The 15,852-nt window shown below is 39.4% G+C and overlaps 1 protein-coding gene across 2 annotated transcripts; it reads left to right on the top strand.

The window, feature by feature from the left end:
* The first annotated feature begins 874 nt into the window (after window positions 1–874).
* FAM72A (family with sequence similarity 72 member A) lies at window positions 875–11,965 on the top strand. 2 transcript variants are annotated; one of them, XM_026480490.3, is made up of 4 exons: window positions 875–1,379; window positions 3,682–3,759; window positions 7,162–7,286; window positions 10,887–11,965. In XM_026480490.3, the coding sequence occupies exons 1-4, from the start codon at window positions 1,228–1,230 to the stop codon at window positions 10,979–10,981; spliced, it is 450 nt and encodes a 149-aa protein (XP_026336275.1). In that variant the 5' UTR covers window positions 875–1,227; the 3' UTR covers window positions 10,982–11,965. The 2 variants fall into 2 exon arrangements, with proteins under 2 accessions (XP_026336275.1, XP_026336276.1); XM_026480491.3 differs by lacking the exon at window positions 7,162–7,286.
* The last annotated feature ends 3,887 nt before the right edge of the window (window positions 11,966–15,852 follow it).

The raw sequence follows: 15,852 nt of genomic DNA, 5'->3' as shown, positions 1-15,852 counted from the left end.
GACCAATTGGACCGGGGTAGAGAGGAGGGGCGTTGCGGAGAATTTTAGCCAGTAGAGAGTAGAGACCGGTGGGGACTGTAGAAAGTCTTCCAATAAGAAGCTCGAAGGGCGTGCCTTGACGTTTTCACTGGGGCGGGAGTAGGGTTTGCCCAAACCTCCCGGGAACGGCCAATGAGAGCGGAGGCGGAGCCAAGCTCGACCAACCAGAAAGCTGAGCTGATCTCGGCACCGTTACTGAGGCGGGGCGTACGGTCTCCAAGCCACTAAGATCTCAGCAGGGGATGGCTCCCGAGCCTTCCAATGCGGGACGCGGGCGAACTCTAGTTCTCCCAATCGGTGCGCGGCGCCGGCAATTCAAACTGACAGCCGGTTGGAAAGGCAGAGAGCGGAAGAGGGAGCAAAAAACGACGCGTTCGGTGACAGAGACCCCAGCGCCGACTGAGCCCCAAAAGCGATCTCTGCCCCATCCCACCAACCCCACCGCGCGCTCCGGAGCGGCCGCTCGGAGGCAGACCTAAGGGACCGGCGGGGGGCACGAGGGAGAGCTGAGGGACGGGGGACGGAGAGAAACTGCGCGAGAGCCAGCCAGCACGCTGAGGGCTGGGGGCTGCCAGGAGAGAAGTGAAGCGGAGGCTCGCGAGCGAGCAGAGCGGAGGAGGGTCCCGGGAGGACTGAGGAAAACCGGGGTTCGTCCGGGTGGGAAAAGCTAAGGGGATTTCTGGATCCTGGGAAGAGGAGAAAGATTTCCAAAGACGAGGCGTGGGTAGGGACGTTTGGCCGGCGATCTAGGGGGAGGAATTGGAGCGCTCCGAGGGAGGGGCTTAGGAGGGGAGCTTTCACGGAAAGACGCTGCTGGAGAAAGTTTAGGGAATTGCTAAGGGGGAGGGGCTGAAGAGTAGAGCCTTTTAGACGCGAGGCTGGGGAGCCTACGGTAGAGAAGTTCCCCAGGTCCCTTGCAGCTCGCCGCCTCCCCACTGCAAACCTCACTCTCTTCCCCGAAAGTTAAAAGGAAAGCCACATTTGCTGCTTCGCCCTGCTCCTCCTTAATAAATATTACTTTCACCCTCCCACGGGAAAACAGAAAAGAACTCATTTCCTTCCCAGCTTAGGGCTTAGAAAAGCTCTAGACCTCGCAATTTGATTTTTAACCTGGGGGAATCAAAGTAGAAAAGGGACTGCTCTTGTCTCCTCTTTCAAAATCCCACACTGCATCCTTCCCGGGACGCCATGTCTACCAGCACTTGTAGTTTCAAGGACCGGTGCGTGTCGATCCTGTGTTGCAAATTCTGTAAACAAGTGCTCAGCTCTAGGGGAATGAAGGCTGTTTTGCTGGCTGATACTGAAATAGACCTTTTCTCTACAGACATCCCTCCTACCAAGTAAGTCATGCTAGTGGCGGGCAACGGTAGCCTTTAACTAAATGGGAAAAGTGTATGGTTTGGACCTCTGGGAGTCAACAAGGAGGTTATCATTTTGGTGTTCCAGCCACTCCCAACAGTCTGATGATCCCCTAGGAGTATAACTAAGTGGGCAGACTGTCTGGACAAAGTCTGTGGTTTAGCCAGAGTGGTCAGTCCTGATGTAATGCTTCTAGTTCAATTACAGTCATGTGACCACATCCCTTAAGTTGAATCCCTGGCGCTGTGCCCTGCCCAACCATCCTAATCTCACTGGATCAAGTCCATGACCTAGACCCTAGCCTCTAGGTAAAGTCGGGCAAGATTTTCTGTACTGGGAGAGAGAAGAGGCCACTAAGTTCTTCATTTTTATCCATAAAGTTTTAGGCCAAAAAAATATTCTTAATTTTCTGCCACTATTTGCAATTGGCAGGCTGAATCAGATCCATTGTCCATGTAAGTCAGTGTTCTTTTCTCAAAAATCTGTCTCTTAATGAGTGAGAAATAGATTTGTATGTGATGAAATAGAGACTTAGCCCTGAAACAATCCTCGTCCACTATTTCAGATGCTGTGCATTTGTTTGCATAATTAAGTGCTCTTAAATTCTGTTTTCAGACACCACCCAATTTTGTAGGTAGAGTCCTTAAGAATTTGCTACCTATTTGGAATAATAGCCATTTTATTTGACTCAAATATACCTTTTCTGACTCTAAAAGGTACTTTCTCTTTCCATAGTCGGCATATCATCCCCTTACACAATTTTCAAAATTTGGGTCTTTATCATTAGCATGAAAGAGTAATTATCCAAAATATGGGTGAACGACTATTCTTTGGACACAGAGCCAGAGGAAGCAGGCCAATAATCATAACACTTTAAAATGAACTGTGCAATGATAGAAACTTGAACATTTTAAAAATCTACTCCAAGCTATGAACTCTTCCTTTCTTGAAAACTTTTCTGAAGTAGTTTAAGTGTAGTCATGCCTAATGGCAAAGCCAACAAGCTCTCACTTACTGCAAAGATATCTGAGTTACTATTTTGAGTATCTGTGTGTGTGTGTGTGTGTGTGTGTGTGTGTGTGTGTGTGTTGCAGAAAGAAAAAGCACTAGACAATAAATCTAGAAACTGCTATTGCACAGGTTCTATGATTTGTTGGCTAGTGCTTTTTCTTTTTAGTAGCACATACACACATATGCACACATGCACACAAATTTAAAATATTAACCCAATCATCTTTGCAATACAATGAGGGCTCAGATATATGAATTCTTAGAGGTTAGACCAGACTCTAGAATAGAACCAGGTTTTTTCCTATTGTCTATTCTTCCTTGAAGGGGTTTGTGACAGTGATGGATTAACAAGCTAAGATGTGTATGAATTAATGAACACACAAGATTTTTTAAATGAAAGTTTTGTTATACTTACGGTAAGCTCACAAGTACTAACTGACTCTTACAAAATATATTATTGTTCTACTTTGGAGTCTCTTGCAGCTCTTTGGGCCTACAAAATTCGTGCTAAATCACAAGCAAAAGTACACTTAATGGCAAGGATATGAAAAAATTGGAACCGTTGTGTACTATTGGTAGGAACGTAAAATGGTGCTGCTGCTATAGAAAATAGCATGAAAGTTCCTAAAGAAATTGAAAATAGAATTACCATATGATCCAGGAATCCCACTTCTGGGTGTATATATATATATCTGAGTGTGTGCTTATATTTATTTATATATATCCAAAAGAATTCAATGCAGGATTTAAAAGATACATTTGCACACACATGTTCTCAGCAGTATAATTCACGATAACCAAGAGATGGAAACAACACAAATGTTAAATGTTCATCAATGAATGAATAAACAAAATGCGGTATATGTATACAATATATGATTCACCCTTAAAAAGGAAGGCTATCCTGCTGCATGCTACAACATGGATGGACCTTGAGAACATTATGCTAAATGAAATCTACCAGTCACAAAAAGACAAAAACTATGTGCTTTCACTTATATGTGCTATATGAAATAGTCAGATTAATAGAAACAGAAAGAAAGTGGTGGTTGCTGAGGGCTGAGGGAAATGAGGAGGTGTTTAATGGGTATAGAGTTTCAGTTTTGCAATATGAAAATGGTCTGGAGATTCATTGCACAACAATGTGAAGACACTTAACACTTCAGAACCGTACACTTAAAAAACGGTTAAGTTAGCAAATTTTACATGATATGTGTTTTTTACAATTTTTTAAAAAGTGCCTTGACTATTTCTGCACATTTCCCTCTCCAGTGCAGTGGACTTCATTGGAAGATGCTATTTCACTGAAATCTGCAAATGTAAACTGAAGGACATCGCATGTTTAAAATGGTAATTTTGGGCAAGATTTTCTAGATAGCCCTGTGTTTGGAAGATGGATGTTAACAGCGCAGCACAGAGAAATGTTCAGTGGGCTGCATCGAGCACTGGTTATAACCCATGCAATGAGCCACTGAAAACCCATTTGTTATTTGGAGTAATTTTTAAAAAGGGTCTCGTGGCACATTTGTATATGATTTTACAATTTTTCAAAGTGCATTGACAAATATCTGCTTTCATTTTCAGAAAAAGGCAATGTAGTTTAGGAGGAACAAACGTATAGAGTTACAATCATAAAAAATCAGGTTTGAGCCCTGGCCCTTCTCTTACTCTCAATGTGATCTCCAGTAAACTCCTTAAACCTCTAAACCCCTGAACCTCTTTCCCTTTTTTAATTTATATCTTAAGAAGATTCTAACTTAAGAAGATAGAAATTTAAATATCTTTTGTATTTACTTTATAGAGTATTATGAATGTTAAAAGGCTTAATAGATTATGAATTATAACACAGATGAAAACTGTTACTATTATCTTTTAAGAGGTAGGCAGACTTGAGAATTATTAGTCCCATTTTAGAGAGAAGAAAGCTGAGATTTTTTTTTACATTTAAATGGGGTTTAGGTTATAAATTATAATCCTAATAATTCAAATTCTTATGTGCTAATGACATTTAAATTCGTTCTTTCATTCATCCAAACTATATATTCAAGTTCTATGTGCGAGTCATTGATATGGGGGCTAGAAACACAGCAATAAATAAGATAAAGTCACTGGCTTTTAGACATTATATTCTAGTGGGAAGATGGTCAGTAAGATATTTAAATAAATAAGATATTGAATAGGGTATGGCGGAGGTACCAGCTGGCTCAGTCAGTGGAGCATGGGACTCTAGATCTTGGGGTCATGAGTTGAAGTCCATGTTGGGTGTGGAGCCTACAAGAAAGAAAGAGAAGAAAGAAAGAAAGAAAGAAAGAAAGAAAGAAAGAAAGAAAGGAAGGAAGGAAGGAAGGAAGGAAAGAGAAAGAAAGAAAGAAAGAAAGAAAGAAAGAAAGAAAGAAAGAAAGAAAGAAATAGAAAGAAAGAAAGAAAGAAAGAAAGAAAGAAAGAAAGAAAGAAAGAAAGAAAAAGAAAAGAGAAGAAAAGAAAAAAGGCGGCTGGGCGGCTCAGTCGATAAGCGTCTGCCTTCAGCTTGGGGTGTGGTGCCGGGGTCCTGGGATCGAGCCCCACATCAGGCTCCTCCGCTGGAAGTCTGCTTCTTCCTCTCCCACTCCCCCTGCCTGTGTTCCCTCTCTCGCTGGCTGTCTCTCTCTCTGTCAAATAAATAAATAAATAAAATCTTTAAAAAAAAAAAAGGAAGGAAGGAAGGAAAAGAAAAGAGAAGAGAAGAGAGAAAAGAAAAGAGAAAAAAAGAAAAGAAAGAAAGTTTGGGGCGCCTGGCTGACTTAGTTCTAGAGCATGTGCTCCTGATCTCAGGGTTGTGAGTTCAAGCCCTGTATTGGGCATGGAGCTTTCTAAAAAAAAAAAAAAAAAAAAAAAAAAGATATTGAGTAGGGTGGAAAGTGCTCCAAATGAAATAATAATAATAAGTGATAGAGAATAATAGAGGTTGGGAGAGCAGATAAGAGCTCTTTGAGATAGCATGGTCAGGGACGTTTTCTCATGGGAAGGTAACATTGGAGTTGAATCCAAAAGGATAAGAAGGACCCCAAGGGAAAATGCTCTAGGCAGATGGACCAGCAAGCGCAAAGAACCCAAGGCAAGAAGAAGCTTAACATGTTCAAGGAATAAGAAGATGATGGCCAGCGTGCCTGAGACATTGTGAACAGCAAGGGAGAGTTGTATGAGTAGATCAGTCAGAATCCAGATAATCTAGAGCAGTGCTATCCAATAGAAATCTGCATATATAATTTAAAATCTCCTGAAAACAATAATAAATGAATAAATAAAATCTCTAATATCCACAATTTAGAAAGTAAACAAGAAACAAATGTAATTAGTTTAAGTTGCATATTTTATTTAACCCAGTATAACCAAAATATTGTTTGAACATGTAACCAACATAAAAAGTTAGTAATGCAATATTTTACATTCTATTTTTTATTCTTAGTCTTTAAAATCTTGTGTATGTTTTCTATTTATACACACTTCAGTTCAGTCTAGCCAGACTTCAAGTGCTCAGTAGCCACATTTTGGATAGCACAGATCAAGACCTTGTTATGAAGGGGGTTTTTATTTTGATTTTTTGCCGATGGGAAGCCGCTGAAGGGCATTTAACAGGGGAGCAAAATGGTCTGATGTGTCCCTACCAGAATGTTGGTTCCATGAGAACAAGGACTTTGTCTAGTGCTGGGTTCCCAGCACCTAGAACTGTACCTGGCACATAGGAGATGCTCAGTAAACACGAGCTGAATGAGTGAATGAATATGGATGATGATTAAAGCCATAGAATTTACTCTTGCAATATAGTCTTACAAATAACTGTCAGCCCCAGTGCAAGAACAACTTGCTTTCATTCGTTTGCCTTTCAAACAAATTATGATTAGAAGACATATTTTAGGTAGGCTGGTACCTTTTATAGTATTTTTTTTATAGGGCCTCACAAAAATGACTGACTCCCACATCTCATGGGTCGGAACAAACTATAATAAGAATTTTTACAACCCAAGGTATAAGTAATTTGTGTTGTCATTTTTTTTTTAAAGCACTAGCTAAAACATTCCCTGTATATTCACTCTATTTAATAGTGACCACCTCGGGAAAAAAATCTGTGGAAGAGTGAGGGACTTATAATCAGAGGGATAATCTTGAAGACAGTAAAAAACTTTTGCAACTTTCTCTAGAAGCTATGGATTTGCTTTATTTCTGAATTCCTTCAAAAACACCAAAACTAAAATTAGAGCAGCCAGCTTGTGTTTGGCTTACAGGGGCTCGTGCTGTCTTCCTACTCCTCCATCTGTCGAAAGTTTTAGGTGCTGGCATGGAGCTAGAACATAGAAGAACCTACCCTGCTACAGTCCTGGGGATAGCAAAAACCTTTTTACCCACAGATCTGAGTTGATTTCATGTATTGTGTCTGCACAGCACATCAGTTGTAGGTGCTTCACAGAACACATCACGACCCTACGGCATGGCATTTAGAAGCTAGCTTAAGGAGAATGCATAAAGTAATACTAGCAAAGCAATGGAGAAGCTGTTAGTATTGTTTCACTTCACTGAAAGACCATTTTCCCGTTTGGCAGTAGCACTGTCAAATTTAACATTACCGGAGTAACTCCTATCCCAAAGGTCCTAGCAATGGAGGTTGTTAGGAGGAAATGAGGCCTTCATATGGTCTATCTATTTACTTTAACACATAAAAATGCTTATATGGCCAGTTATTAGGTGGTATCTAATTATATTTACTTTCTGTCTCAGTGGGAACATTGTAGGTTATCATGTGATCGTTCCATGTTGTTCCTGCCTTCTTTCCTGCAACAATGGACACTTCTGGATGTTTCACAGCCAGGCAGTTTATGATATTAACAGGCTGGACTCCACCGGTAAGAAACAACTGACTCAGAAATTCGCCTAACGTTGATTTGTCTATCAATACCTGAGTGAAACTCTCAATAAATCGTTTTCGGATTCCCTCTGAAACTCTCTTACCTGGGCTGAAAGAGTGAAACTTGAGTCCTTTTATTCCAAACATTAAGTTAGGGAAACTACTAGCCAAAATTTATCACCATTTCTCTTGTTGTCGTTGTATCCAAAAGCCTCAAATGTGGCTCTTCTCGGTTTTTTTAAATTAATATTTTAGTTGCTCTAAATTGTTGCCTTGATATATATTATAACTCCAGAGAATTTTGGAAGATTTTAGATTTGATGGTCAATTGTGCATGAGTGTGTGTGTGTGTGTGTGTGTGTGTGTGTGTGTGTGTAGGAAAGCAGAGAGGGGAGGCTGGGGCAGTGGGGAATTGGGAGGGAGGATGGCTAGATAACCTTTGTATTTGGTGATGTTGCTCCAAGATAAAAACAGATATTTTGACATCTATATTAATAAATTATGATGGAATTTTATTTGAGGGAAATAGTTAATACCAGTGGGTTGTACTAATTATTTAACATACATCCAATTCTTAAATGATATTTACATAATACATTTTATATATTCTGGAACCATGCGGTTTTGTTGTAGGACACATGTTTTTTCTGTCTAGTATCTATTTATACAACAGACCAGGTTGACTTTCAGTGGGATTTTTTTAGTGGAAACTAAAGTTTGCAGAACAAATTTAAAGAACTCAACAATCCAGGTTGGCACTAACACTCTCAGGTTTTTAGATGTATGTTTAAATCTTCTTCAGCACTTAAAATATATTCCTTTTCTTAGGGGTGATTTGCCTTCACAGACTAAAGATCATGAATTGAAACCTAGGTTCTCAGGGTCTTCAAACCTGCCAATTATGCTTAGGTTTTTATAGACTCTGATTTTTTTTTAATCACCTGGCGTTCAATTGTAGCTCTCAACCCATCATTTGTGGGTCTTAATTTCAGACTCTGGGATGTTCAGAAGGCCATTTTTGAGGAAGGACTTATCTGAACTCCCCTGAGATACAGGCTCCTAACTTGGGCCTCCAGTTTTATATTTGTGTTGATCATGGGACATATTAAAGGAAGTTTCTGCTTTGATACTATTTTTCCTGCATGATAGAATTCAAAACACAGGGTGGAGATTTTTCCATTTTGATTTACTTTTTAATATTGGTCAATTTTTCAGAGATAAAAGCCCCGCATTCTTCCATTCGCATTGAGTCTAATCCATGAGAAACAGATGTATCACAGGATTTCCTTCCTTCCTTCTTAACAGAGCAAGGAAGGTGCTCCTTCTGTAGGATCCAATCTCATAGTTTATTTTTTCTCCTTTGAACCAATTGTTCTGAGCTACTCATGTCTCTGGGTATTCACTCCAAGAATATCAAACTTCTCCTTTGTAACCCTAATATTGTGATTTAAAGTAAGACTTTCTAGAGGCTTGGTATAAAACAGGGTTTCTCATGATGTTGGGACTGTCCTTGAATCACCTGAATCAGCAGCATCAAAGGAATACATACACAAGCTTTATGAAATTCTAGAATGTTTAGACTGGAAGGGCCCCAGGTCTATGTTCTAGGCTAGGCTTCACATGTCAACATGATTTCCTGAAACTTCCCTGAGGGTGCTTGAGAAACCTCAGTTCAGATTCTCTGGGATTGGCAAATGCCCTCAAAGGCAAACTGACTTCAGCCCTCGTTTACCTTTATGGGTTCTAACTATCCCTTTTTTGGCCTAGTAGTTCCTTATTATCCTATTAGCTCATCAATGCCATATTACCAGAAGCAGAATACCATTCATTTTTTGAGGGGAAATATTTTTTCATTATACACAGTACAAGCACACACACACACAAAATTACAGAAAATAATAGGAGAGACATCTGTATCCACCCCCCAACATGAAATAGATGTTAACTTCTTGCCTGATTAGATTCTAGTATCTCAACCAAGAGAGACAGTTGACTGTTTCCACTGTTTCAACAATGCAACAGTGCACCTCCTTGTACACGTCTCCTTGAGTTCCTGTGCAAAATGGGCAGTTAGGAAGCAATGAGAGATGTGCTCTATTATATATATATGTATATATATATATACACATATATATATGTGTGTATATATATATGTATATATATATATACACATATATATAGGCTATATACATATTTAATTCACACAACAGAATACAGAAATTAAAAGAAATGAGCTAAAGCTATACATATAGATATAGGTAAATCTCAAAAACAATAATGTTGAATGAAAAAAGCAAATTAGAAAAAATACATATAATGCCACACTATAAAAAATTTAAACACACCCAAAAAATAATATGTATCATCTGCGGTTGCATACATTCATAGTAAAGGTAGTAAAAACATGCATGGTGTCTACTACCAGTGACTAGATGCAAACCAGATCTCCAAACCCTGGCTCATTCCATTCTACCACGTGGCCACTATCTCAGTGTGTGTGGAGTATCCAGAGTTTACTGAGTCCTCCCTGTGCCCACACTGACAACCGGAGAGCGTGAGATTTGCTTTCCTTGTTGGACTCCATTGGCTCTCCTAGAAGTCAATTAATAATGGTACTTTTCCTAATTTAGTACTTTCAAGTTATATGATATAGTACGTGCTCAGAACAAGCCATCTCATGATCCTCTATCGTGGGTGCGGTGTTTTACTATACACCTATGCTAGATTCTTCAGTGTGAAATCTGACTGTCCTTTCATCGTGAAGCTTTATATTGTTGTTTTCTTTATTGTATTGACAGCTACACCTGGTCCTAAAGTTCTACCTTCGTAGCCCCCAGAGTAAAACCCACCTGTTAGTTAGGATTGCAGTTCATATTATAACTGACTTCAAAACCTTGCTTTTTTTTTTTTTAAGATTTTATTTATTTATTTATTTGACAGAGAGAGAGAGAGACAGCCAGTGAGAGAGGGAACACAAGCAGAGGGAGTGTGAGAGGAAGAAGCAGGTTCCTAGCGGAGGAGCCTGATGTGGGGCTCGGTCCCAGAACTCTGGGATCACGCCCTGAGCCGAAGGTAGACGCTTAACGACTGAGCCACCCAGGCGCCCCAAAACCTTGCTTTTTTTAACCACAAAAAAGCCACCAGCTACTTCCATGCTTATTGAGGAGTTGAGGAGACTTATTTCAAGCCTTTTCCCTGTACCCTCCAAGGAGACACTTAATCTAAGATAATCTTGCAAGATCTCAATCCTTAAAAATCATTAAAATAGATTTGGAAGTTATCAGTGTAGAGTGATTATGGCATAATATAGCTGGGGGCAGGGTTTGAGGAAATGGACTCTTGAGATCCTTTGGAGTTCGAAGATTCTAGAATTGAAGCCCTTGCTTAAAGGGCCTTAAAAAAAAAGGGAGGCCTAAAAAATGTGTATGTCCTAGATGAATAATATTAGATAATTTTTATCTATGGTACATTCTTTAATATCTTTTTACTGTTAACACTATGGTTTCATATAAGAATGCTAACATGTAAGGTTTCATATAGCATGTTCTGAATTGTAATAGTAATCAGCACTAAGTAATTTTATGATTTTTCTTTTCAGGTGTAAACTTCCTACTTTGGGGCAACTTGCCAGAGATAGAGGAGAATATAGATGAAGACGCGTTAGATATCTCAGCAGAAGAGTGTATTCGATGAATGAGAAGGATTATGATATGTATAATATTCAGATTCTTTCCTATTTAAAATACATATTAATGGATTGACTTTTAAAGTATTAGTAAGGATTTACTACGGATATCTCTTTTTGGGGGGGGAAATGGGACATTTGTTGATTTATTTGCTATCTCAGATTCATTATCTGAATTTAATTTGAGCCATTGTAGTTCTTTTATTCTACTGATTCCTCTTCCTCTCTCCACCCCTCCACCTGGTAAAGGTGTGTTCTTAAATACAGATTGGAGAAGATTATTTCATGTGTCACTCAACTACCTTACAACCTTGGGGAATTTTTCTTACAACTAAATACTAGATACTCTTAATTTTACATTCTTGAATAAGGGGCATTCGTACATATACACACATATGACAAGCTCAACTGGGAATTAAAGTTTAACAGGAAATTTTTTTTAAAAAAAACAAGCTGTTAGGTTTCCACAGATACTGGTTATCCTGCATTACACTGGTGAAAACTCCTTAAAATGGAGCAAGACTTTGTGAATCAGCAAATAGAATAAGATCAAACTTTAAAATGTATGGAGACATTCTCTTAATTCCTCAGCGCAATGTTAGATAAATGAATTTGTCACAAAATTATCAATATATACTGTTTACCAGCATTATTTATTTATATTCTTCTAAAGTCATATCGTTATTGTGTTATGAAAGCAGATCAACTAAACCTCCACCTTTAAGTCATTCTCTTCTCTAGGACTTTCTCTGTAAATAGCAAATTTTAAAGGAGTAGTCTCAGTTCCAACCCTTAAATAGGAAAAAGCTAAAGAAGTGTTTTGCTTAAGCCACTGTACATTATAAAGAGAATTTTGTTTTGTTTTGTTTTAAGCTGCATTCAGAGCCACATGGAAATAGGAAACTGGGATGGTGTTGGGTTGTGATTTTAGGTACAGCTAAAATCAGTATACCGCCTTAGTAAGACCTCAGCTGTGGACATTCTGTTGATAGTGATACCAAAACAGACTGAGTTGCGGTTCTATAAATAAAGTTTTGTTGTAAAAATGACCAGCCTTCCTTTAATTTTTTACCCACTTTTCTTACCCAAAAATGGAAAAGTGTAACACACAAGAGCTAACCTTTATTGAGGGCTTACCATGTACCAGACACTGTTCTAAACCCTTTACAGGTTTAATTCACTTAGTCCACACAACAAACCCACAAGGTAGATATTATTATTCCATTTTCACTGATGACACAGGTGAGGCATAGAGAGGTTAGACAGCTTGTCCAAGGTCACGTAACTGGTCAGAGGCATGGCCAGATTCGAACACAGACAGACAGACTGACTCCAGAGCTCCTGCTCTTGCTCTTTATGCTGTACCCCATATGCACCTTCAGACATGAATCAGCTACAATTTTATTTAGCCAGGATACATGCTGGGTACCCTGAGAGGGGGCCTCCGTGACTGATTTCAAGGTTCAACAAACTCATCCTGGATCATAAGGTAGAAGTGACCTGTGGGCATCAACAGAATCCTTTGCTGTAAACCAACATCCAAGTTCAGGAAATGCTATTACTAGCACCTGGAAGATTTTTCCAAAAGGTTTTCACACTGAGTGATGATCTGCCCTGGCATGCTGTGGGTGAGTGTGGACCAAATGTGGAACAATTTGCTTTTGGATTTGGATTTTTTTTTTTCCCTTTAACCTCTCTTAAAGACTTTTTGGAACAAGGTGGCATAATGAATAAGATTAAAAAAATAAATCGATAACTACATTATATACGTCTTCAGTTAATTTGCTCAGTTAGAAAAGAAAAGTTTAATGCTAGAGGAGAGAAAGTGACAAGTTTAAAATTCGACAGTGTTCATCTGGTTTCCCTTGTGCTCATGCCTTCAAAGGGGGCTCTTTGAAGAGCAAAAGCAAGAGACGGGTGCACTGATTAAAGCAAACCCCAAATGTGATCCCATTCCAGCTGGAGAATATTTCAAATTATTCAGCTACCTTTAGCTGAGTCATGTGAAGTTCAATTCTAAGCTACAAATGAATTAATAATATTTTATCTGAAGAAATATATTCATGACACTGTTTTTTTTTTGACCCTGTTTCTTAATGAAAGCAAATTACATGCAGTCTGATAAGACCCAAATCAGAATCATGTATATAGAATTAGCACATAGTTCCTGGTCCTAGCATAATTCATAGACCTTGAAAACCCATTTATGCTTTGGCCTTCATCTAATATTTCATTCACTTCAACAGATCTATCTTATGCTTGTATGGTGTGCCAAGAATTGAACAATAACGGGCTCACACTTGCCTTCATAGAGAACACAGTGAGTTGGGGAGAGGATAAACCTGTCATATCTACCTAATGCATCGGGATAAGTGATTTAACAAATACATGCTCAGAGTTCAATGACACTATAGATGAAAGAATCATTCTGAGTAGTAGGAGAGAGTGGGAGTTGAGAAAGCTATAGACAAGAAATGATACTTTCGCCAGGCTTTGAAGTACAGTTAGGGGTTTGCCAGCTGGGATGAAAGTTCTGGACAGGGAGAATAGTATAAACAAATTCACTGTAGCTTAAAAGTATCCAGCTTTATTTGGTAAATTGTTAAATAGTCCCCTAAACCTTCCAAGATATGTGATAAGAATTAATTAGGGGGCACCTGGGTGGCTCAGTCAGTTAAGCGTCGGACTCTTTTTTTTTTTTTTTAAGATTTTATTTATTTATTTGACAGTGATAGAGACAGCCAATGAAAGAGGGAACACAAGCAGGGGGAGTGGGAGAGGAAGAAGCAGGCTCCCAGGGGAGGAGCCTGATGCGGGCCTGGATCCCAGGACCCCGGGATCACGCCCTGAGCTGAAGGCAGAGGCTTAACGACTGAGCCACCCAGGCTCCCCAAGCGTCTGACTCTTGAACTCAGCTCACGTCTTGATCTCAGGGTAGTGAGTTCAAGCCCCGTGCTGGGCTCCACACCTGGTGTGGAGCCTATTTAAAAGAAGAAGAAGAAGAAGAAGGAGAAGGAGAAGGAGAAGAAGAAGAAGAAGAAGAAGAAGAAGAAGAAGAAGAAGAAGGGAGAGGGGGAGGGGGAGGAAGAGGAAGGAGAAGGGGAAGAAGAATAAGAAGAGGAGGAAGAGGAGGAAGAAGAAGAAGAAGAAGAAGAAGGAGAAGGAGAAGGAGAAGGAGAAGGGGAAGGGGAAGGGAGAGGGAGAGAAAGAGGAAGAGGAAGAAGAAGGAGAGGAAGAAGAAGGAGGAGGAGGAGGAGGAGGAGGAGGAGGAGGAGGAGGAGGAGGAGGAGAAGAAGAAGAAGAAGAAGAAGTAATTAGCAGATGAAGCGATCAAGGAAGGTTGAGATGATGTCATGAAGAATAGTCTATGCCCTTGTTCAGTTTAGATTTACTCCAATAGCAATATGGAGTGATTAAGGTTTTGAAGCAGGAGAATAAAATGATCAGATTTAGGATGATAGCTCTGAGGGTGAAGTTCAATCAAACTTAGTTCTCCTGGTGTCCTTTCTTGGATGAAATTAACAACTCAACCTTGGAAATTATATTTATTGCCTTTACCCTAAGAACATACACAGATCATTAAGTTCCCTGAAGTTCTTGACTTTCATGGAACATCTGGTCTGCAGTGGGGCACTGCCTCTTTTTTCCCTCTTCCATCCTGTCATTCCTGAAGTTCAAGGGAGGGACAGTGAGTCATCGGCTGACCCACTATGGCTTTTTTTTTGCTCCTTTATCTTTTTCCTCATGTCAGTTTCTCAACCTCAAACTTGGGTTCTGTTGAGGGATCTTGGGTGGGGTCTGATCTTAAAGCCATAATATTTTAAATAATTCCTGTCTCTGAAGACCAGGTCTTTAAATATTACTAATCGAGGGAGAGTACCCTACAAAGAATTGCTCTTTTGACCTCTGAGTCACACATGGCTGATAAAGAATAATCTATATTGTTTTTCTTTGGTGAGGAGGAAGTGACCTCTACAAATCATGATGTATGAAAGAACTAACTAATTAGAACATAAGTGGGGAGTGGGGAAAGTGGGAGAGGATATGGCTCAAATAGTCCTGCTTCAGTGGTAAATTATTCGATGAAGGCTTTCCCTATTTTAACATTCATGCTTATAAAAGGAAATAGTTTCCTTTTCTGCTTTTTTTTTTTTTTTACTTTCAAAGCAGCCTAAACCATAGTTTCTTTCTTGCCTGGTATTGAGCATATGCCAAATCTACCCTAAACTGCACAGATGGAAAAAATTAGTCTATGTCTCTGTGGTACCTCTGGGGTTGAATATTTTTAGTACTTACATCTTTAGCTAAAGAGTCTTTCTTCCAAGACTCTCATAGAATCATTTTATTGTCATCCAATGGGTAAACTTACTGAGATAAAAATTAATAATATCATGTGTTTGTATATCCCTTTATAATTTATTGCAAGCATTCACATACACCTTAATGTAATCCTCAGAATAACCTTGGGAATTATTCCCATTTTACAAATTAAGAAAGAAAATCTTAGTCTTAACACCCACAGAGCTAAAAGAATTTCAACTTGAGGGGCACCTGGGTGGTTCAGTTGGTTAAGCGTCTGCCTTTTGGCTCAGGTCATGATCCCAGGGTCCTGGGATCGAGCCCCACATGGGGCTCCCTGCTCAGTGTGGAGTCTGCTTCTTCCTCTCCTTTTGCCCCTCCCCCCTGGTTGAGCCCCCCCCACCTCAAATAAATAAAAAATCTTAAAAAAATTTTTTTAAATAAAAATTAAATTTTAAAAATTTAAACTTGAATGTGGGTCTTCTAATCTTAGTTTAGGGTTCTTTCCTCCCTCCCTAGCTTATTCTAAACCCAAGGTCCATTTTCCCTCACTAGCTCTAAAACGTAGGACAAATTCTTT

The sequence above is a fragment of the Ursus arctos genome, unplaced genomic scaffold (assembly GCF_023065955.2).
Source record: "Ursus arctos isolate Adak ecotype North America unplaced genomic scaffold, UrsArc2.0 scaffold_2, whole genome shotgun sequence".
NCBI lineage: Eukaryota > Metazoa > Chordata > Mammalia > Carnivora > Ursidae > Ursus > Ursus arctos.
Note: the sequence above shows the minus strand (reverse complement) of the source record. Positions and strands in the feature narration are given on the sequence as shown.

Bases quoted from the DNA above. Each gene is read 5' to 3' on its own strand.
- FAM72A (XM_026480490.3), top strand. From the start codon at position 1,228: ATGTCTACCAGCACTTGTAGTTTCAAGGACCGGTGCGTGTCGATCCTG. The intron at 1,380-3,681 runs GTAAGTCATGCT...TTCCCTCTCCAG, and splicing joins ACAGACATCCCTCCTACCAA to TGCAGTGGACTTCATTGGAA. The intron at 3,760-7,161 runs GTAATTTTGGGC...TTTCTGTCTCAG, and splicing joins GACATCGCATGTTTAAAATG to TGGGAACATTGTAGGTTATC.